Source organism: Zootermopsis nevadensis, unplaced genomic scaffold (genome assembly GCF_977971745.1).
Source record: "Zootermopsis nevadensis isolate Lab colony 2312 unplaced genomic scaffold, Znev_1.0 Znev_ptg000027l, whole genome shotgun sequence".
NCBI classification, from domain to species: Eukaryota; Metazoa; Arthropoda; class Insecta; order Blattodea; family Termopsidae; genus Zootermopsis; species Zootermopsis nevadensis.
Window position 1 is genome coordinate 7,132,717 of NW_028259159.1, and position 23,143 is coordinate 7,155,859.

Here is a 23,143-nt window from a genome sequence, read left to right on the forward strand (position 1 = left end):
CGAACTCATAAGAGGTCGTGTTGCAGGAAGCAGGGATTTAAGGAAACACAATCCAGTTTCTGTATGTTTATGTCTCATGCCTTCTATAACTCATTAAAACTGAAACACTTCCAAGTACAATCTGATAGTCTCCTGTTACACCAAATGCAAACTAGAAAGAAAAGGGACATAAAACGATATTTTAAGAGCTACAGAATTTCAGCAGTTACATATCACAGAACCATACTTGAAAATTAAACATATAATGAATGCATATATATATCCACACACTGTGAGGTAAACCACAACTTTACACGTGCCCTTGGCCTGGAAGCAGCGTTTCTTTCGAATCGGACGGCGTCAGAACAATTTTTTTGAAGCGCGCGCCCCGAGTCCACACCATTCAAAGTCTGCAGCAGGCCAAATCACGCGGCTTTGCAATTACCGAGTTGTGCTGCTATCGTTAGAATTTAACATATTAATTTTGTAAGAAACAGGACCCAGTATTACCAATCTGTGGCAAGAAAGGGGACAACACACATTACACAAAAATTTCTAGAGCATGTCGTATGTATCACTGTGGAGTAACTTTAGTGATACTCGGCTCAAGTAATTTCAATTATGATTTTAAAAAAATCAAAATAAAAAAAAAAAATAGGAAAAAAAAAATCAAAATCAGCAACAGCCATTTCTCATAAAAATTCTGCGCACACTTGCAGTTGCTCTGCATATACGTAAACTACTGCAAACGTGAAAAACCGAATCATTCAAGTGCAAGAGAAATGCAAAGTGTACAGATGTCTAAAAAAAAATATTAACTTTTTGAAACTCAAACATACCTTCTCGTAACTAATATTGAGATTTATGATCCTGTACATTTATAACTCTCCTCATTTCTGAGATGGAATCTGCTACTGCCGTTGCCAGCTGGCAGAGGGGACATACGGACTGATGCGAAATCATGAGAGCATGATGATCCATTGAACTCTGCGGATGGATTTTTCTTAAAATTCCAGTATTTTGTTCTTGAGAAACTAAAACTCAATTGTATTATAATAATAATAATAAAAAAGCTTGACAAAAAAGTCAATTTAGAAAAAATGCATAAATTGCATCTTGTTTGAAACAGTTCCCAGTTTCTATACATTTAGTGAAATAATAATAATTATAGGGATTATAGTATAAGAACCCTGCACTACTTGTAAGTGTGTGGTCACCCTCCAGCTCCATCTGCTGGATAGGTCCCGGACCTGATCTGGATGTGGTGGTGAATGGACAAACTTTTGATTTCTGCTGTACTTGAGATGTTTCCAAAACAATAAGTAGATAAATCCGAGACTTGTTCTGACGCAGCGATGTTTGATGACCGCGATGAAACAGCCTGGTATCAATGCCACTTCGAAACACCGCCCCAAACCATTCCATGGCGAAACCAACCCAGACAACAGAGAAACAGGAAGGAAAGATGTACGATCATTCACGGAAGACCTAAGAAAATATCTTCACAATTACAAGACATCTCGCAGTAACTCTGACTAATCAAACCATTTTACTTGACAACACTTAAGAGAGGAAAATCTTCTTATATATTACGTTAAGACGGCAGCCTCGCACGTGCACCGACTGCCACTCTGCAGGTCAAGCGGCAATTCCATGTTTACAAAATGGAAAGATGCACCATATCAAAGTGAAATATCATAATACATCGACAGCTATTGCTATGGACTGTGCCGGACCATCGCGCTTCTGCGACGGGAACAAACCACTACCACGTTAACACAGGCTAAAATATAACACAGTGAACACCGAAAGCTTCCGTTAAGTGCACGTTAAATTTCTCTCACGTTCAGCTTTACCCGTGTCTCTACGAAATGTCACAAAATATTTATTGTTAACTATTTCTTTTTTACTCCATACTTACATTTAAGATTATATAATATTAATATTATTAATAATAATAATTATATTAGCAATTTTGTTTCTTTTATTTAACCGTACTAAAAAATTGTACTAAAACCTTGATTTATATTCAGTATGCTTCCATTTTCTAAAGTGAAAACACGACAAGTTACCTTTTTCCACCCGCCACACACAAAATTTAAAGATTAAAAAAGTGTATATGCATTGAAGTGCGTGCACATTCTGGTTTCCTGGTGACACCTGCAATCACAACAAACACTTGCATTAAGACACACCCACTTGTAGTTTATCTTTGCTCCACACCCATGACTACACACGTGCACTGTACTTGGCACTAATTTTCCTGGTAACAATAAATGCCATCCTGGAACACTTCACTTCCCAAAAAGAAATTACGGACTTTTAAAAAATATCCCGTCGTACAACTAGAGTAGGGACGTTCACTTACCCAGTGAGATTTCAGGTTCCCACAGCAGTTTGTATGAACATAATTGCCTTCTGGGATGTTGCGCCATGAAGTCAAATAGAATTTTAGCGTTTCAGAGGTGCCTGCTGCCTCCAGCATTAGGGTTATTGTCCCGGAAGCAGCGATCACCCATGAAACGTCGGTGACCTTCTACTACAATACACAGCACAACATTCCATATGACAGTCATCTTCATTCATTTTCATTTTTACTAATACATACACAATTCCTTTAAATTATGTACATAACACTTGAAAACAAAATACTCGTAAAATATCTGGACCCACGAATGAAGTGAGAAATTCAGGGTCTCACATAACAAGCAACTCCCGTGATTTATGCGGGCCATTTCGTATTTTTGGTGCAGTGAAATGAAGGACAAGACAATGAGCTACAAACGTAGTTTGGATAGAGGACACAAGATATGCATACAGAATTTTGAATGGAAAACCCAGGAAAATTGACCACCTGAAATACGGAGGAGAACATCAAGATGCATCTACTGATAGTGGGACATGAGGAAGGGGGAAGAATGTGACCAGCATGTGTGTCCAACGGCAGGCTGGTGTTGAGCCTTCAGGTTCTGCAACTACGGTTAGTAACACAGTAATTTTTGTTTTCAAAACAGTACAGTTTATGTACCACCAAAATCCCTAGCAAACCACCGAGCATCTCACAAATGTGCAGACACGGCCAGTAGTATGAGATAAGAGGTTCTCACAGCAAAGATGTTCTTGGCCCTCCGAGTTGCAAAGCCACGTGGACTTGTAGGTTGATACTAACATTCAGAAGGACATACTGTCTCCATCTTCAGGGCCGAAGACAGAGGCAGTTAAGTTCCTTCAAAACGTTTTTATCTACCTACAAGTCTACACTCCATTACAACCCACAAGACAACACCGATATGGCCAGTAATGTCCTTCAAAGGGAAATACAAATTTTTGTAGCTTTAAAAGTTCAACAAAATTGCGAATGGAGGTAATGAACTACATTCTTTAACAAATATACAGTGCAAGCAAAGGAAAAGACGTGCAACGTTTGAAGCAAATGACCCTTCAACCACCAACCTCTTACGTTGCTACACAGAGAACTGCAGTTCCTCGACCCTTACACTATCAAGGTAAGGGTAAAGATATCCCTGCGCTTAGGTGGTATGCCACAAAGGTGTATAGGGGGAGTGGAGGTAAAGCTTAATGCTTTACACTCCAGCCACTTTACCTGCATGGAAAATAGCTGCCGGTGGATAAAAGCGTGTGTGGGCACCAGGCCTAGCACGGATGTGGTGGTACCACTGATCAGATCACTCCTCTATCTGACAAAATCTATCATACATGAAATTACTTTCTACCGGTACAACATTGGTGGCAGAATACGTAAGTCTCGGCAAATGTTTTGACTTTACAGTGAACATTACAAAAGACTAGTGCATGACAATCTAGTCACAGGTACAGAAGAGTGGCATTGAAAGGCACTTCTTTTCAACAGGAATATAATGTTGCTCTGTGCTTTCTGTATCACAAAATATATTTCATTCCCATACATAGCGCAATCATCTGGGCTGTGATGCCATGTGGTCTTGTAGTCTTCAATCTTGAAGAATCAGACAATAAATTCTTCCACATCACATGGCATGGCATCACAACCAAAGGAATACCATCCATACAGCATAAACACTTATCAGTGTTTTCATGGACAGCCAACTCTATAATGTGAAATGATACATATAAAGCTGGGATATCTATGGTTCAGACAATGTGGCTTGATGCCAACTACATGCAAAAAAAAATTGTCACATCCAAACTAGCTATGAAGGCAACCGCTGCAATGGGGTCAGTGCTCTATCACAAGCAGACTACTCACCTCCACACCCCTATCTATATTCATCATGTCACAGCACTTAGGCACGATGGGACAAATGGACAATCGGTAGTGTTCCAACTTCTGCAGAGGCCTTAGAAATATTAAGATTAAGATGCAGAGGAAGAAAATTCAACTGGACTGGAAACACGAGAAATAAGAATGTAGGAACATGTTGAAAGAATGATCTAAAAACTGATGAAAAATGAAATCTGAGAAAGCCCTCTAAAGAAATGGGCAGACCAACTGGGCCTCACCAGGATGGCAGTCAATATCCAACTGACAGAGCGTCAGTTCAAGGTCGAGACCCCCTTGCAGCCTCCTCCAGTGCTCGCACCTTCATCTCACGTTCCCGCTGTTGCCTGCACATCAAAACAACTGTGATCACGAGCACTACAATGGCACACAATCTTTCCATGAGCTGTGAACATCATTGCTGTCATTTACCTGATGTATTCCTCGTGCTGAGCAACGAGGGATGGGTGCGGATGTGGAAACCGCTCCCTCTCCAACATCATCTGACGCTGCAGCTGTTCATGAGCCACAGCCTGTGCAGAGAGCTGCCAACATAACAAACCATATCAGTAGAGAGAAAGGAGATTTCTCTTTAAACTTTAAACTTGAACCTGGAACACAGCGTCCATCAACTTTCTGGGCAGTTAAAAATTCAGATTGTCTGCACATCCCTGAAAATTGTATTCTCAGCACACATAATGAATGTCTACACACTACTGTACTGCTGAAGGGTTGTACCTGATGAGCCAGCTGATCTGCGTAACCTGGCCCACCACGCCCCAATATGTCTGACGGATGATGCAATCCAAGAGCAGCATCTCTAGGGGGAAGAAGGCTTGGCCTAGGATAGCCAGCAGTTGCTGATGCTGAAATAAAGTGGAGCGCATTACATTTTGCTCTAGAGAAAGCAAATATGGAATTTTTTATGTTGCACTGCATAGTCTGGTAGAAATTGACCAACGTAAAAGAAGTGCTTACTGCCTCTGAAACATGAGTTAGTTTCTACCAGACTTCACAGTGAAAAATGGTGATGGAGAATGGTCCATTTCAGGGCCAGGTGACACAAGAATAGCTGGAGAAAGAAGTATTTGAGGACAACGTGAAGGAAGGTTAGGTGGCTCGGGAAACAGGCGAAGCCACAGTTTACTTAGAACTCTTGCATGACTGGACAGGGCTGTGAGCCGAGTGAAACGATAAATAGACGTGCAATTGTTTGGGATACACGGTCGCAAACTCGATGCAATGAGGCCACACAAAAGCAACAGAAACTATGATGACAATAACAAATGGACTCTGATCCTAATACGTAATGACACTGCATATGGAAAATGAGCCTGAATCTAGCAGGCCAAGACAACTCACCTGGCAGAGGGAAACCTGCAGTCCCAGATGCAGCAGCTGCAGCCTCTTGTTGTGCCTGGGCCTGCTGTGCCTGCTGGCTGGGGTGCAGGTGGAGGTGTGTGTGAGAGTGTGCATGTGTATGCGCATGAGTGTGTGCATGGTACTCTGGTGAGATGCCAGCCATCTGCAATCGTACCATGGGGTCCGTTGCGAGGGCCAGTCGCTCTGCCGCCTCCAACTGGGCCGCAGCTACCGATCCAGGGTGAGGGTGAGAGTGGGGGCCAGGTGGCCCCACAGGGGGAGGGCCATGGGGACCAGAAGGACCCGTAGGAATACCTGTAACATCAGCAACCATCCCCGATGAACTGCAGTGACTTCCTGGTGAAGTCACATAATTGCACTTACATCATGGACTTTTAACTAACAAGTGAATGTCTGTTCTTCCAGGCATACGCTCTATTTGACCTATAATACAATTCTAAAAGCAACTTGAAATTAAAAGTAGAAAGACAACAAACCACTGGGAGGACAAAGAGATGAAATATTTCAGCAAACAACTGCAGCAACTCTGCTCACCTAGTCTCTCCAAGCGTTCCCGCTCCAGCTGACTGAGTGCTACCTGGCTAGGTCCTGTAGGGGTGGGATACAGGCCAAACTGATGCAGTGCTGCCCCTTGTGGAGGACCACCTGGTCCAAGGCCAGTGTACCTGCAACAGAAACATTGTACTGTGGCAGCCACGTTGTAACTCGCGCAAACAATACACTTACAGCCTGGCACGTTACGTACCTCCTATGGAGTTCAAGCCAGTGGGGGTCGATAGCGTTCGTCATACGAGGGCCTGCACCCGCTGCATTCTTCATCAACTCATCTTTCAGGCGGTCACTCAGCTCCCTCTCCCGCAGCTCACGAATTTCTCTCTCCCGTTTCTCACGCTCTAAGTGCTCTAATTCCAACCTACAATGACAAATTTAATTTTTAAACTTTAATGTGTCTTATTTTTACTCAGTACTCTTTGTGACATTCACAATACATGAAAACCAGTATCTTCGTAACTGACATGGCTGTCACCCACCTCTCTCTAGCAGTGGGACCATACATGCTGTTCAACTGGTAGTGCAGCATTGGATCCATGCACTGTGGAGGCAAGCCAAGACTTGTACGAGGCAACGTGCCTGGTGAGAACCCTGCATGGGGCCTAGCATACTCACTGCAAATAACACACCACAACTTAATTAGTGAAAAACTGGTCAATGTAACCGACAATTAAATCTAAGCGGTCCTTTCTTTGTGGGTTCATCCTCAGAACAAGGATGACCTTTCACAGAAATACAAAGACACGCGACAATAATATGAATTGAATGATGTACAGATAAAAGGATTCCAGATTGGAAAGGTTATAATAAAAGAAACATATTTCTGCACCTTCATAAGAAACAAAGTATCACAGCTGAAAGTGAAGACTGCTACAGAGGTTTAGAATGTTACAAGGAGCAAGTACCTCAGTTGGCGCAGTGCCGGCGTATCAGGGTAACCTTGGCGTGAGGTGAAGCGATCATATGGAGATGTAATCGTCTCAATAGGTCCACGTGACGGAGGCTTGGGGCCCTCTGGTTTCTCTGGAGTTGCAATCTTACGCTGTAACATCCCCAAGGTTTCCCCAGCGTTATAAATGTACATAAATCTTTCAGCCTTTGCACAAAGCCCAACATTATGGAATCAGAATACCGAGCCTGTGCACTAGAACATACACAGATAGATTACCTCTGGACTCAAAGCAGATACTCACAGCTTGGGCCTGAGCAGCGGCCTTCTCCCTGTCCTCACGTTCCTTCTCTGCTTGCTTGCGCAACCTCTCTTCTCGCTTCCTTGCCAGTTTTGAGTCTGGCACAGGTTTGAATGTCAGATCTGTACGGGTACATGAATTGAAATCTCCACGATTCCAGTGTCGCAGAAAGCTGAAAGCCAGAACAAGTTTTAATTTAATTTAACGCCTCTTAAACAGAGAAACTTCTAGTACATAGCCGAGTTCCACCCAGGTCATATTCTGGCAAAAGTTCCTACAACTCTCAGAGAAAATTTAGATAAAACTTTTAAACTCCATGTTTTATGTGGTGTGGCGTAACTTATCTTTTCATACTGCAAACATCACATCATCCTATTTCTTACATGATTTCCCAAACACTGTCCACTGTCCAGAAAATTTGTCACTCACTAATTTAAAAACAATGCTCTAACAGGTAACTACTTACATGGCGCTTTGACTTCTGTGACACTCTGTGTCCTCAATCTTAGGTTCAGGGCTTGGTCCTCTTGGGACGTGGTTCGGACTTGGCACTTCTTCCTCTTCGGGCTGCTGGAGCCCCATCTGAGGGTCACCCAGGTCACTGCCAACTGCTGCGCTACCTGAGTGACTCATTGGTTCAGACTTCACTTCATCTGGCATTCCTTGAGCCAAGTGTCGTGATGAGTGATGATGTGGGCCTGAAAAGCACGTTCTTATTCTTTAACTGCATAAACACAATTATGACAAAAAGCAACTTCATGACATGGATTTATTCTGGTTTTCTAAAAGGATCGTTCTATTCAGCAAAGAAGTCTATGAACTACAGAAGTACCACAACCAACTCAGTATGTGTAGTGGAACATTTCTTCTCTGCTTTCAAGCAAGACACATTACCGGGTGATGTTAACCAAATGTCCGAATTTAAGGCGACAAAATGTAGAACAATGTACACTACTTACTGGAGAAAAATCATTTACACTTGCAGACAGAATATTTTTCTCCACTGAAATAGAGAACATCTTGGAATACCTAAGAATGCTGACGTCACTGAACAAGACAATCTGGTAGTGAGTGGTGATGGATCGTGCAAACATACACACCTGGCACATGAGACTGCGTGGGGCCAGGGGGCTGTAGCTGCAGGGGTGAGTGAGATGCAGGGTGCATCATGCCTGGTGGCTGCTGCTGCATGTTCGCAGCTGCCTGCGCATGAGCTCTGTAACAAGTGGTCCGATCAAATAAATAATACAAAAGTTCACAGTAACTCAGTTTTTATTACAGATAAAAATGGCAAAGTTCCATCTGTGACTATGAAAAGTATGGACAATTATTAGGTTAAGGTTTTTGGAATAAAAACAAATGTAACTGGGAGGAAATCAAACAGAAGAAAGAACTGATGAATTGCAACAGTTCTAGCATCTGTTTCATGGGACATACCTCAAGGCCTCCAAAGAAGATCCCGGCACAGCAGACGGGGGCAAACCCAGTCCCATGGGGTGGTGACTGATAGGTGGGGGGAGCCCTCCTGGCTGCACCATCAAACTTGGATGATGGTGTGAACTTGGTGGGTTGCTGGCTGATCCCACACTACTGCCCTGTTTTGAATGATGGCTGTGGCTCTGATGATGCTGATGACTTGATCCCCCATGATGATTCCTGCTAGATGGTGGAGCTCCAGGAGCCAACGCAAGTGGCATGTTCATTGCTGGGGGCATTATCATAGGGTTGGTCGGGGAAAGCCGATCACCACTCGCGGTCTGATGGTGATGTTGGTGATGGTGACTGTGAGAATGATGATGGGAATGGTGATGATTGCCTCCATGGTTTCCAGATGGAAGAGAGATCGAGGTTGAGGCAGAAGTCGTGGAAGAGAGAGTAGCAGAAACATGACAAGAGGGACTTGAAGCTCTAGTGCCCCCTGAGTTGGTTTTGCTCCCAGTGTTAATCTTGTGTTGCACTGAGGCTGAACTTGAGGATGTGGTGGAATGAGAGATGGTTACTGAATGGTTCAGTGGCTGCTGCTTTTCCGTTGTCATCTGGTGATGGACAGATGAATGATGCGATGAATGATGGTGATGAGTCGTGGTCAGTTCCTGTGTTGTGTGATGATGTCGTTCTGAACTAGCAACTGACGAGTTTAAATTGCTGTCAGACTCAGATGAAGTAGCAGAGATTTCCCTGCGAGTGGTGACAGATGATGAATGCGAAGAGTGATGAGAAGTATGTAATGAAGTTGTTGTACTTTCAACAGATGCTGACGAAGATCTAGTCTCAGACTTTGCCTGCTCATGGGCCGTTCTGTGACTGGACGACGTGGGAGGCGCTGGCAGTACAGGGGCAGGGGGTGTAGAATGATGAGGAGGGGGTACAGGGTGAGGCTGAGGCATTGGTGGACCATATGGATATGGAAACGGATACCCATATGCTGCATATGGGTGGTGAGGATGATAAGGGTTATGATGAACAGCAGCTGCATGAGCAGCGGCAGCTGCAAACAACGAGTGGTGAATCAAGGGGTGATGAGGGTGGTGATGATGCAATGCAGGGTGAGCTCCAGGAGGCCCTATAAATGGTGAGGAGTGGGGATGAGGCGTTGGATGGGGGTGGGGAGTAGGATGAGGATGTCCTGGAGAGGCACGACTTATTGGGGAGGCCTGCTGAGATGGGTGCATCACTGGCTGGGGGATTGAAGTTGGTCCACTTGGTAAGGATGTGGGAGTCAGTCGAGCAGACGTAGGCGACGGAGAGATGAGGTTGGCAGCACTGTGTGAGACCGGAGGTTGAGAGGTTGGGAGTGGCACTGGTGGCGTACTGGAAGAGATTCTGGTCAAAGGCGGAGTAGATGAGTTGATAGCCGCTGAACTGTGCATTTCTGTAGCAGGATGAGATGATGAAGAGTGCTTGGGAGGTGGGGACTTCGGTGTACCTGAAGGCAGATTTGCCCCAGGTGCACCGACAGAACTGGAAGCTGCTAAATAATTTTCGGGTTCCTTTTTTATGTTGTCAATTGAAGGTCCCAGGAAATTTGTGGAGGCATTTCCTGATGGAGGTCTTGATATTTCCAGTCCTGAAGGATGGTTCACTGGAGGAACAGAGCCTGAATTCATGTTGCTGCCTGGAAGTGGCTGCGAAGCAGACGTGCTTGAAGCAGAGTACCCCGGGATCTTGACATCCTTCAGTGACTGCAGTGGGTCAGAAGGGGGCATCACCTGGTCTGCAGGGGCAATGATCTCTTGTTTGATCTTCAGATTCTGGGGTTCATTCTGCTGACCTTGCCCCATACTGGCACCAGTCAGGGTGGAGCTGGGGGGAAGACTTGGGACATGAAGCATTCCCATACTCTTCTCTCCTCCCATTGACCTTTGATGGTGATGGTATGGGGAACCAGGCAAGTAGCTGTAAGCTTGATGTGTCCCCTGATGCTGAAGGACCAAAGACTGAGAAGAGTTTGGCATAGACACAGGTGGAATTTGCAGAGACTGTGATGATTTGGAGTCCCTCTCCTGATCATCATCACTGTAGGTTCTGCCAGACATTTGTGGAATAGGCTTCTCAAGACCAAGTCCACCATTTGGAATTTGCTGAATGTCTGACTGCTGCTGGACATCAGACATCTGACGAACATCTGACGGAGGCCCTGACCGCATGTCACCCAAAGGCTGTCTACCATCTGATCCCTGTCCTCCTCCTCGCATATCCTGAGCCTGGCGAATATCTGTCGACTGTCGCGTATCTGAAATCTGTTGCCTCAAGTCTGAAGACTGGCCTCCTCGAACATCAGTGGCCTGTCTCATGACTGAAGGTGGTCCACCGCCTGAGCCCAGGTGCGAGTGGTGACTTGGGACCTGCAGAATGGGTGAAGATGAGCGACCCGAGTGATGGGACAGAGACATGTTAGGAGGCATCTGCATCACTGAAGCTTGTATCTGCATGGGTGAATGCTCTGCATGTGGGGAGAGCTGCTGGGTTCCTGCAGACAGTTCCATTGGGCTGGCTTGCTGTTCCCTCAGGATCCCTGGCTCCAACTTTATGTTCTGGTTACCAGTCCCAATGATCGACCCCACCTGATTAGCAATATTTCCCACATGTTGTGAACTCTGTGACTGTGGTTCATCCTTCAGCAGAAGACCTCCAGAAGGCAAAGGCATCTGAACGTTGGAAAGTTCGTCATTGCTACTCTCCAGCTCTTCCTTTACCATCACTTTCATCAGTGGTGATAGAGAACAAAAGTCATCACTAGCTTTGGTGCCCAATGAAATTCCCATTGGTTCCTTTTCCCTTCTATCCAGTGCCTCTTGATGCAGTTTCAAGCTAATTCGAGTTCCTTCGTCATCTACCTTCAACTCACCATTGGACTTCTCTAAATCCTCACTTTGCATTGACACTGGCTGGGGTGTATACTGCATCTGACCAGGAGGAAACTTCTCCAGAATGCCTCCTTTTGAGTCAGATGACAGATTATCATCGACAACTTTCTTGCTCAAACCGTTTTCTTCAACACTACTTAAGTTAGGGATAGGCACTTTAAGGCCCACCATAGGAACAGAGGTTGGGATACACGGAGCCCCATTTGAAGATGACATTCCGATACTCTGCGTTATGCTTCTTACAGACAGTGATGCTTCAGAGTTAATGGCCTTGAAGTTGCCACTACCCATATTGTTGATTATCACAATGGGTGTGGTTGCTTGTGGTTGGCTTGCTGAGCCCACAGTCGTGTCCACTTTGTCTGGCATTATGGACACACTACTGGAGAGTGGTGGGTTATCAAACGATGGGATGGGAAGGGTCGTCATGGCAGTGGCAGGAACAGAGGGTATCACTGGAGAAGAATCCAAACTTCCGGTAGCAGAGTTTGGTGTCGGAATTGAAATGGTGTTTGGTGCGATGGTTTCCCCAGTAGTTTCTGTTTCTGCTTCATTATTGTCAACATCATCCACTATGGAGCCACTGTCTGTAGTGAGACTTTCTGCTGGACTCTGAACACAAAAAGAAGAAGTCAGTCAGTTGGAATACGGCGGCAAAACATATCATGTAAACAACTTTAAAGATGACATACCCGCACTATTACATAACACACAGAACAGTAAACGTACGTTTGGGAGTGGTAACTGTGCAACAAAAATGAGCTGTTATAATACTGACAGTAAAAATGAAGTGCTTCAATACGGATGAATGGAACTGTTACAATTATACAGCACTTAGATTAAAACAACTGTTATAATCAAATTTCAAAGAACAATTTTCTTGTCGTCCTACACAGAAATTCTTTCTGTTAACATTTAACAAATGGCACACCCACTTACATCAGCTCTGTCGTTTCTCTTTCTCTTGAACAATGAGATCTCTTTCTCTTCCTCATTTTCAATCTCCACCTGGCTTCTCTTCCGACCCTTGTTGGGTGTTTCGGGCTTTGACAACTATCAACAGCAACAAAATACCATACTATTTTATGCAGTGTTTAGGAAATTATACGCTATTCAACAAATACATGGTTTGGTGGTGGGGGGGGGGGGCTGTAGCTCAAATATTTATTAACTTCGATCACACAAAGATACGCATGCTTTCCTAATCCAACTCATAACAGAAAACCCTTTCCAAATTTGTTTTCAGCTACCATAATTTTGTACAAATTGTGGTCTTCTGTGTTGTGACACAGTAGTCTTGTAGATGGTTACCAACACTTCAGAAGAACTTACCACCTCTGCCCTCAATCTTCAGGGCTGAGCCATGTAAACAACGAAGATGGAGGAGATTCATTGCACCAAAACATTTGAAATGATCTGTACGACTACATCGCATCACAACCCAGAGGAACATAATTGCCACGTTCACATACAAGAAAACTTCAAATCTCATATAGTGTAGCTGCAGTACAAGAACATGTATAAATTGTGAGCTCCCTTATAGCAACTCCCATATCAGCAATTTGATATTCAACAAAGTATACAGTTTGCACAAAGAGTGTATTTATGAATTTTGTGTAATTCTCAGCACAAACAGCAAATATTTCCCCAAACAGCATTAACCAAATAATATTTGTAATGGTAGACACTGAATTTTGAGGGAGAAAACAAATTTTTCATTATTATTTATACCCATTTCTATTTCAATGGGTAAACAACAGACCGCAAAAGTAAGACGGTCCGAAGTCCCCAACTGCCACATATTACGGAAACACCGAGCAAACACTAAGCACATTGGAATCCTTTGCATACACATAACAAGCCAAGCATGTGATTTGGTGAAGTTACAAACAAAATGTGGCCCGCATTCTCAAGAGTTCCGACCACCAACCTTCTTCTTGTTCTTGTCACTGGGAGAGGAAGCATTGCTGGCTGGAGACTTGCACGGTTTCTTGTCCATCTCGCTCTCTGGCGTGTCTGTACCACTGCCACGTTTTGGGCGGTTACGTGCATTCTGCAACATGTCATGTACTGGGTGTCGGACGTGCAACAAGTGTATATGTATAGTACCATTCTGCAATTTCAAAGCAGTCTTTCATATGTGCGCACAGACTTGTGTAAAAATAAAGTTGGGAAATACTGTATGCAATGTTTCAGCTGACATGTAAAATTAAACTTGCCTGGTTTAAGTACATCTCTCACATACTGCCACCTGAAACACAATTTGAAACTCTGCATCTGTTATGGCCATACCGCAGCTTTTCACCGTGGTGACTCAGGTTCAATTCCATGTACTGTCCTTTTGATATTTATGGTGGATGAAATGGTACAGGTTTTTCTCTTCAGTATTTTGGATTTTCACTGCAAACGCTCAGTACACATGTTTCAATGCTACTGATCAACTTAATCAATCACAATTTCACTGTAACTTCATTCCTTGGCAGGACACTTTGCTGGATTTGAACCAAAGATATTACTTTTCAGAACGTGTTTCAGTTTCCATTAGGGAAATCAACTTTTCAGCCTATTTTATGTAGCACTGTTGGCAAAATGTAACAATCAATTTCATGCAAAAAATTTGTGTCATTTTGCAAACGTATCTGGAACTATGAGAGGAAAACAAAAGGCTGCGACGGACTGGATCGGCATTCTTCATCCAGTCATGAATGGAACATTGCTCATTCACAAATCTAGTTTAAAAAAAAATGCATTTACAGTTTTCTGTTTCTCTGACCAAACAGTCTTTGTGGTCTCATCAGTCACTTACTTGTCACTTAGTTTCCTTTCAGTTATGTATCAATGAGCAATTTCTGACCACTTTAACTATTCCCCAAGTCACTGCAAATGATTTTTAATGCCAAATGTTAAACATGGATAATGTCGCTTTGATATTTTTAATGAAGATCATCATTAATTTTCCTGCTGTAAATAAACATGTTTAGATGTATTAGGAATAATGCGCTAAACAGACCATTACTTCTAACGTAAAATGTGAGACAGACGAGCGGCCCGCTGCTGTTTCACTGACCCATGCATGAATCACAAAAGATTGGGGAAAACAAGTTAGATGCAGTATGAGAGAGAATCTGATTATGTGTATTGAAAGTGTCAAAATGTAGAAGCCATACAAATCAAGTTCCCAAATGTACTTCTTGCACTACCATGCACAAATTAATCAAAATGCCGTGACAATGACCAAAGTAAGAGGCATGATATGACAACTTCTCACCTGCTCTTTAGCTCTAGTGCGAGTCCTCATCCGGCCTGGACATTCATCAGGCGAGTCTGTCTGAACAGGCCGGAAAAGATACGGTGTATCGCCGCGCGCATTATTCCCGGCTGCAGTAACGGGAGGCAGTTCCCCATACCTTTTGCAATAGGCTCGGCAGTCAGAACACAGGAGTGTCCGACGGTCCTTTCCAGAGGGCTGCCAGTCCCGCGAATCTGAAGGAACATATTTACTCTGCATCAACAAGGGATGTCAAAGGAAGTGGTCTATTCTAAGGTAATGTTCCAGCATTCACCTGGAAAGACTGTGGTAAAACTACAAAAACAAGTCTTTAGGCTGAGCTGAACATGGAACCTCCTGAATAAACAGCAGCAGTGATAGCCACTCAACCATGACATATGTGCATTTCAGTAAATAATAATGATGTAAAAACTCTAAAACATGTTAATTTATGGTTAAGAATATAATAACTTGCAAAATTTTCTAAATATAACATCCAACATTGAAGCTCATACAGGAACGATGACACGCCACAACACTACAGATCAGTCTCTTGGGTGACATCTTGCATGACAAAGATAGTGACTGTAATTACTTACAAGGTTGTATCTGTGATATTTACAATCTGTTAGCTACAAACAAAACAGTTTTCTTGGGGCGGGGGGGATGTTTAAAGGTTCTCACACATTTCTGAACTCCCTTCCCAAATATTCTGGGATGCACAAGATAAAGGACTTACTCGTAGTGAAACAGTGGTGACACCTGTATGCATGGTCCCGCGAATCTGAATCATCCTCGGAGTTCTCATCTTCACTGCCAGAACTGCCCTCACCTGCAAAACACACAATCACATAAAACTGCAATGTACCACACAACATGTCAACAAAGTAAGAAACAGAATTGCCAACTCAAATACCAGTGTTTCTCAAATTGTAGCCCACAAAAATTCATCCTGCACCTAATTTTCAAAACCTTACAAGTTCCTCCGTAATTCAACATTTTTAATTCCTAGCTTATATACAGTTCTGACTCAAACTTACTCTGCACAATTAAATAAAGTAGGCCTAAAAATTATGGAATCACAATAAAATACCAAGATATAAAAAAAAAAATACCAGTAAGTAGGAACATGATACAGCAGTTTTGTGCCATTAATAATCTGTTCATAAAACTCATGGGTGATAAATTATTAGAATAGAGAATCACCATTAAAATTTTCCATGAAACTAGAGATTTAAGGTCCAGACATGCAAAATCCAATCATGATAAAAGCGTCAAACTGTGGGGTGTGAACAATGACATCAAATTACATTTCACGATACAGAAAGAAATGATGTAACACACGAGCACTAAACTGTAAGAAGTCCGATTTTATAAATGAATTTCATCTGTGAATCTTAATGGCATTTCCCTTTCCCAAAGAAACAGAAGTTTGAAAGAGTTTATACCTTAAAAACCCAATAAAAGATATAACTACAGCGCTCAAAATAAGTTTCATGACTGGTATATTTATAATTTATTTTAATTGTGCTAATGACATTTAAACAAGTGGTGGAGTCTTATACATTCTACGAGCAACACAAAAGAACCTTCCTTCTTTTGAGATTCAGACCTGGCTCAAAACTAGTACATCTGCAGCCAGTACTTCTGTTCTCTGCTGGTACCCATGGATTCTTAGTGCTGCGTACACACTGTGACAAAGTAAATAAACTACAGTGAAACCTCGATGCATCGTTTTCGGCGGGGGTGGGAAATAAAAACGATGAATGCGGGAAAACGATAGATGCGGGAAAGCATTAAAATTTTTAAAAAAAACGATGTTTCTCTTTCAAAGTTACTTCTTTTTACCAAAAAAGTCTTTAATGGACAACTGGTTTGTTGAAACTTTACGTTTTAGACCAAACAGAGCACTTTCCACGTTCAAAATGTTTTCTTCGTCACGTTCACTAATATTAAGCGCATAAAAGAACGACTTCACTTTCGCCAATGCAGCGTGTGCTTCGGCAAAACTCGGCAAAGCTTCGGGCTCGCATTCGTCGTCTTCCTCTTCCTCACCACTCCAACCCCTTTTGCGGACAATAACAGGAAGAATGGAAATACTATTACTGCCGAACTCAACGAAGACCCTGAACCGCTGGAAACGAGATGAACCAGAAGAATGAAAAGTGCCGCCAGCCTTTCCTTTGTACTTGTAATAAAAGCATTTGTGAAGAAATTCACACTGCACATGCCATCTGGCATCGCTGGAACGAAATATGAGTGCACCCTAATTAAAATCGTAAAATTTCTGGCAATGAGCACCGCCATTCACTCCAACTATCACCCCTGCACCGCTGACACTCATTCCAAAAGAATGTGCTGGTTGGGCGACATAACAGGTTACCGCTACTGTGTATTCCAAAAACATTATGCGTCTTTCGGTATTAATTTATCTCTAAACCCAGCATTTTAAATTCTCAGAAACGATCATTGCGGGAAAATTGTGGGCCGGGACTAAGATTTTTGAACGATCGATGCGATAAAACGATAGTTCGAGGAACGATAGAAGCGGGAAAATGTAACATTATTTTATATGGGATGTATTCGGGACCGAACAAAACGGACGATGCATCCGGGAAAACGATAGTTCCGGGAACGATGGATAGAGGTTTCACTGTAATCAACCAACTAGCAGCAGGAATACAAGGTACCACTAGTACCAAAGCCCATAAAAATGAACAAAAACGTTAACCCATACCATCCTCTAAAAATCTCCCTACCATCCATCACTTTCCAAATTTTCCTTCCAAAATCATGAAAGTTTTTCTTGTTTCCTACATCCAAGGAGCATTCCTGGACCACAATAACCTCCCACAGGAAAAAATACTAAACCCCATGCCTTCTTAAATCACCTAGACACTTAAAAAAACTCCACTCATTCACATTTAGACAAAACTAGAAATGTACTTTTCACCAGTCTATGTTAACTCATCTACAATAAGTGGGACAAGCACGCTTCTGGAGTTAAGTATCCGCCATACAGGGGTCTGATTTCAGGTTTTTATCAGAGAAGAAGTTTTATTGCAACAGGTCTGAACATGGAAATGTACCTACACGGCAGATGCTCTGAGCAGCAGAACAATGTGGTCATCCCATCTACTTTCTGGACTTCACAACCCAACACCAATATCAATAAAGAATAGAAATATTCACCCACTGTCTGGACTTGGGGTACTGAAAAGATGGTAACCCACTTCCAAACTACAGCGCTTTTCTTGCTACTTCAGATACAAACTCAAACACTGTCAACCAACTTCTTAAATAACTCATATTACTGACAGAATTAATAACGTTCATCCCGTTATTATGGCATTCGACGTTGCTCATAGCCCAAGAGAATTTTGAAGTTTTCATACTCTCTCAACCCATTAAATGAACACCTCACAGATCACTACACCCAATTTAAAGTGGTGGTACAGCTCCATGCATTCCTAACCTCAGCTCTAGATAGAGATAATTAGTCAGCTTTACGTCCCGAAGGAACTTTCACAGCCGAAGTAGCAAGAGAAGTAATGCAGCCATGCCATCCCACCCCAACACTTCAAATGAACTTACCATGCTCCTTGGGGTTGGGAGAAGGTCTAGATGATCCCACGGCTGCAAAACAAAAAGAATCACATCCAAACTGGCACTCTCGGGATACGCATACATTAGTCAGAAAGCACAGCGAGTACTGCCAAATGCAACTCTTAAACTCACCAAAACCATAAAGAGCTGTTTCACAAGCAGATGGGAAACCTTTCGGTCACATTACAAAACTGAGCAATTCTGTCTCTCGTGTACAGGCCAGAGAACATAAAGTACTTTCTGGTGTTAAATTAAGTAGATAAATCAGACAGCATATACCGGCTGGTGATAGAGTAAAGGAGCAAGAAACACAAACATCTAACACAAACATAACCTGTTACTGCAGAATATAACAATTACTTTCCCAAACAGTAAAACTCAAAGCACTTATACTGTTTATTTTTTTTTATTTAGTGTTCTGTTTGACGACAGGTCCATATGAACAGGATCCTTCCATCCTTTTCTCGGAATGGGACCTGTTCATATACGTTCTTGGCAGATGATCCAGAAGTGGTTTGCCATTGCCTTCTTCTGTGTGTGAATGGAGTAATTGTTGGGATGCCACGGAGGAAAACTCCGTGTTGCCTAGACCACGGCCTTGCCCAACACAAGTTATAAATTCGGGCACCGCCGGGAATCGAACCCGAGACCCCAAGATTACAAGGCCAGCGTTCTAACCGCTAGACCAACGGAATTTAAATTGCCCTTCTTGTAAAGAAATTTCTTCAAATATTGCTATAAAATATGAACACACCATATCCATGACACGTGTCAGATTATTATACTGGCCAAGTGACATCTGATGATTACATACACTTAGGTGTGCCAACATTTCAAAATATTTTTGTGTTGCCAACTGTCACAAAAAAAATGAGCTTCATAGGGAGGATTGTGTAATCCCACATATCATAATCCGCGGACTGGTACACTGCAGTGTCCCTGGCCAGCATAAAAGATATTACGTAATTTCTGTTAGGCTACTCTGGTCTGCCATTTCCATTTCTTTTGTTTATTTTCCCTCCTATCACTTTACACAAGATTCTAGTCAATAGTTAATTGCAAACTATTTGTTACTGACAGCATGTAACCTGATCCTGACATCCATATTTGTCTCAGTGGCAATATGGCACTCTCAAGACATGCACTGAGAGAGTACCAAAATCCTGCACAGCTTCGTACCGAAATAAAGTATGTATTTACATAAACTTCTCTGCATATTATTTACACTTTCTAAAACATGAAACTTGCAGTGATAAGTATTACATGACAGAAATTCTGAATAGTTAATGAGCTACAAAAAAAGTGACCATCATTATTAACTTCCTCAATGAGGACTTGCCCATAGGCAGTGCAATATAATTCATAATTAAATGCTTAACCCTTATCCTGTAGATAAAATCACTTCTGTGCCCTATTTTTGTGTCATTTGTACTGTGTGTGTGAATTTGTTCTCCTTATTTTCATTATCACACAGAAAATGAAGTTTATAGTTTAAATGCGTCATGTTTGTGTTTTAAAATTCAAATATATAATATAATTCAAGTCTATACACAAACTTTAAATTGTTGATGTTAAAATTTAAAATTAATATTGATATTTTGCGCTATTCATCGTTATTACGATGTTACAGTATTGCGCTTTATACTACTACATGTTTCAATGCATAGCATCATCTTCAGGTTTTTTTATCTTTAAAACTACTCTATATTTTTAATGCAAGTTTTTCATTTATTATATTTGTTTTGTAGATTATTATAGTAGGTGTTCTGTTGATCTTCTTATTATTTGCATTTTATGTTTTGTTTTTCATTATTCTTTGGATATTGTCGTATAGATCTATACGACAATATCCAAACTCATTTACATATAAATAAATAACTCATATGTTAATTAATTGTTTCACAGAATAATGAAAAACAAAACATAAGATGCAAATAATAAGAAGATCAACGGAACACCTACTATAATAATCTACAAAACAAATATAATAAATGAAAAACTTGCATTAAAAATATAGAGTAGTTTTAAAGATAAAAAAACCTGAAGATGATGCTATGCATTGAAACATGTAGTAGTATAAAGCGCAATACTGTAACATCGTAATAACGATGAATAGCGCAAAATATCAATATTAATTTTAAATTTTAACATCAACAATTTAAAGTTTGTGTATAGACTTGAATTATATTATATATTTGAACAGAAAATGAAACTACCAGAACACAATTCAAGCCGCTACCAATATACAGTTTATCTAGTTACCAGACCTCAACTCCCTACACCCTGTAACAAAATAAAATCACTGTAGCAGGAAATCTGTAAACACTGAGGCTCCACAGACAGCAGCAGGATAATGATTAGGAAGCTAGTGTTTGAACAGCTTCCTACCTGCTTGTGAAGTGCAAAGTTAGTGTCAAGCACGTGAACCATACCAATCTGACATGCAGAACGCAGTCTTTGCCCTGCAATTGAAATATGCACTGCTGTTCGACTTACAGACCAGACATCACAGCCTATTCCTTTACAATTTTATACAATGTCACTGAGCGCTGCTTCATATTGGAGAGGTCCCAAGTTCAAATCCTGGCCCAGTGACCGACTATTGTGATCAATGCAGCTTCACTGATACTCGTAGCAAACACCTTTTTTTTTAGAAAGGGACTGAGGAAACCCATAACCTGTGAGGATAGCTGGTCAATGGACAAAAATCTGAACCCAAACACTCCAGGATATAAAGTAGAGAAATAACATCTACATCGAGACATTTTATCTGACACATACACATGAAAACTGTGCCAAGGGGGCATGCACAACTATTAGAACAGAAAAGTGGAGGGGGGGGGGGGAATAAAAGGCGCCCTCCATGATAGCAAGGTAACAGTGCTAGTTATTATGCTCAACTGCGATTTCAATTGCAGGGAAATATCCTTTTCCTTCAAAGCAACTCACGCCCAAAGTGATGCTGCAAATACTGATACCTGCTGGTGAGCTGGCATCTGCCTCCTTTGGCTGACCACCCCGTGTGTTGCGTGTGTTTCGAATACGACGCAGTGACTGCTGCCTCCTGTTCCGGCGGTGAGGACGGTTATTGTTGGCACCAGGAGTCTTTTTCCATAAATAATAAAACTCAACCAATTCTGGCTGAAATGCAATCAAACACCATTGGTTTTGCTGTGCCTTCTTTTCAGAAGCCTTACAAATTGTATCCAGGCCTGTTAATATGTCCCAAGGTTTTCATGTCTAAATAAAATATTCGCTGTCAATATCTGAAAGTATTCACACATAACTTCATCTTTGTCTGAAGGACGGACATCGTGTTATGTTACAGCCTGCACACAAATGGCATTTAACCAAAGGTGCATATATTCTGAAGACAACATTAGAATAAGCTCCTACCCCTGAAGTCTGCATGGCCATGTTGGTACTGCTCATGGCCAGAAATTAAAAAAGACAAATTTGAAATGCTTCTAATAAACTGCAATCAATATTAAACTTCGTTAATATTACCAGACAAATACAGAAGTGAAATAAAAATCACAAAAAATTAGTAAATTCACTTCAAAGTTCTATAAAAACAGCAAGAAGCACACGGACATGGTGGTAATTTATTTTTTATTTAGTGTTCTGTCTGACGACAGGTCCATATGAACAGGATCCTTCCATCCTTTTCTCGGACTGGGACCTGTTCATATACGTTCTTGGCAGATGATCTAGAAGTGGTTTGCCATTGCCTTCTTCTGTGTGTGAATGGAGTAATTGTTGGGATGCCACGGAGGAAAACTCCGTGTTGCCTAGACCACGGCCTTGCCCAACACAAGTTATAAATTCGGGCAGCGCCGGGAATCGAACCCGGGACACAATATCTATAGCTATTTTTCTAATACAACTTGGAAAATATAGCACTAATGGATCCAAATTCTCATGACAGTAAACATCGAAAGACTGGCCATGCCAGTAAAAAGTAACTCACTGTATCTTTGTGCGGCAAAAGGTCCTTCCGAATTCTGAAGAAATTCTTTCCAAACTGCCGAAGACCTTTCACAAACCGTTTCTGTAAGAGATTTGTGTCACTTATATTCTGATGATGCCACCGATGTAGGCTCAACATACAGTAGAAATTATATGTTCACACAATGTGAAACGAGTACCGTGCTTACCGTCTCTTCTTCTGTCCACTTCTTATCGATGCCTTTAGGAACTGGACATTTCACCAAGGCCTGGAGGGCTTTGCCAGGGTCATAACCAGAATCATGCAGCTAGAACATGAGCACATAGCACATCATCTTTCAGGGACAAACGCATTATATTATGAACATAATACACTCACTCTTCTAGTAGAACTCAAAGCTTCATACTGCAGCAAAACCTGTCAATGGCCATGATCCTAGGGCAATTTAATTCAGTTCAATTCCACACAACGCAATTCCCCTAGATCCATTTCAATGCAGATTTCCTTTTAAGAATTTCTGTATTGATTTTGCCCATGCATGTAACAAGTCTAGCCCAATACTAGGTAAGATGTATAGACCTTTCCATCAAC

At 41.9% G+C, this 23,143-nt stretch overlaps 1 protein-coding gene across 8 annotated transcripts in view; it reads right to left on the minus strand.

Annotated features, from left to right (window-relative positions):
• Positions 1-53: 53 nt before the first annotated feature.
• Positions 54-23,143, minus strand: part of Gug (arginine-glutamic acid dipeptide repeats grunge) — a 28,569-nt gene continuing 5,479 nt past the window's right edge. For 6 of the 8 annotated variants that reach the window (XM_022068974.2, XM_022068932.2, XM_022068952.2 and 3 more), the window contains 21 exons: positions 22,761-22,859; positions 22,574-22,654; positions 21,582-21,744; positions 18,592-18,633; positions 15,737-15,829; positions 14,998-15,212; positions 13,660-13,782; positions 12,669-12,782; positions 8,800-12,341; positions 8,463-8,578; positions 7,829-8,060; positions 7,366-7,534; positions 7,078-7,214; positions 6,652-6,786; positions 6,366-6,533; positions 6,155-6,285; positions 5,600-5,914; positions 4,976-5,103; positions 4,670-4,782; positions 4,480-4,584; positions 54-2,139 (listed from right to left, as the gene is read on the minus strand). In XM_022068974.2, coding sequence (XP_021924666.1) covers positions 4,518-4,584; positions 4,670-4,782; positions 4,976-5,103; positions 5,600-5,914; positions 6,155-6,285; positions 6,366-6,533; positions 6,652-6,786; positions 7,078-7,214; positions 7,366-7,534; positions 7,829-8,060; positions 8,463-8,578; positions 8,800-12,341; positions 12,669-12,782; positions 13,660-13,782; positions 14,998-15,212; positions 15,737-15,829; positions 18,592-18,633; positions 21,582-21,744; positions 22,574-22,654; positions 22,761-22,859 — 6,183 coding nt within the window. In that variant the 3' untranslated portion in view covers positions 54-2,139; positions 4,480-4,517. The remainder of the gene's footprint in view (positions 2,140-4,479; positions 4,585-4,669; positions 4,783-4,975; positions 5,104-5,599; positions 5,915-6,154; positions 6,286-6,365; positions 6,534-6,651; positions 6,787-7,077; positions 7,215-7,365; positions 7,535-7,828; positions 8,061-8,462; positions 8,579-8,799; positions 12,342-12,668; positions 12,783-13,659; positions 13,783-14,997; positions 15,213-15,736; positions 15,830-18,591; positions 18,634-21,581; positions 21,745-22,573; positions 22,655-22,760; positions 22,860-23,143) is intronic. The other 2 variants (XM_022068942.2, XM_022068984.2) reach the window with 2 other exon arrangements.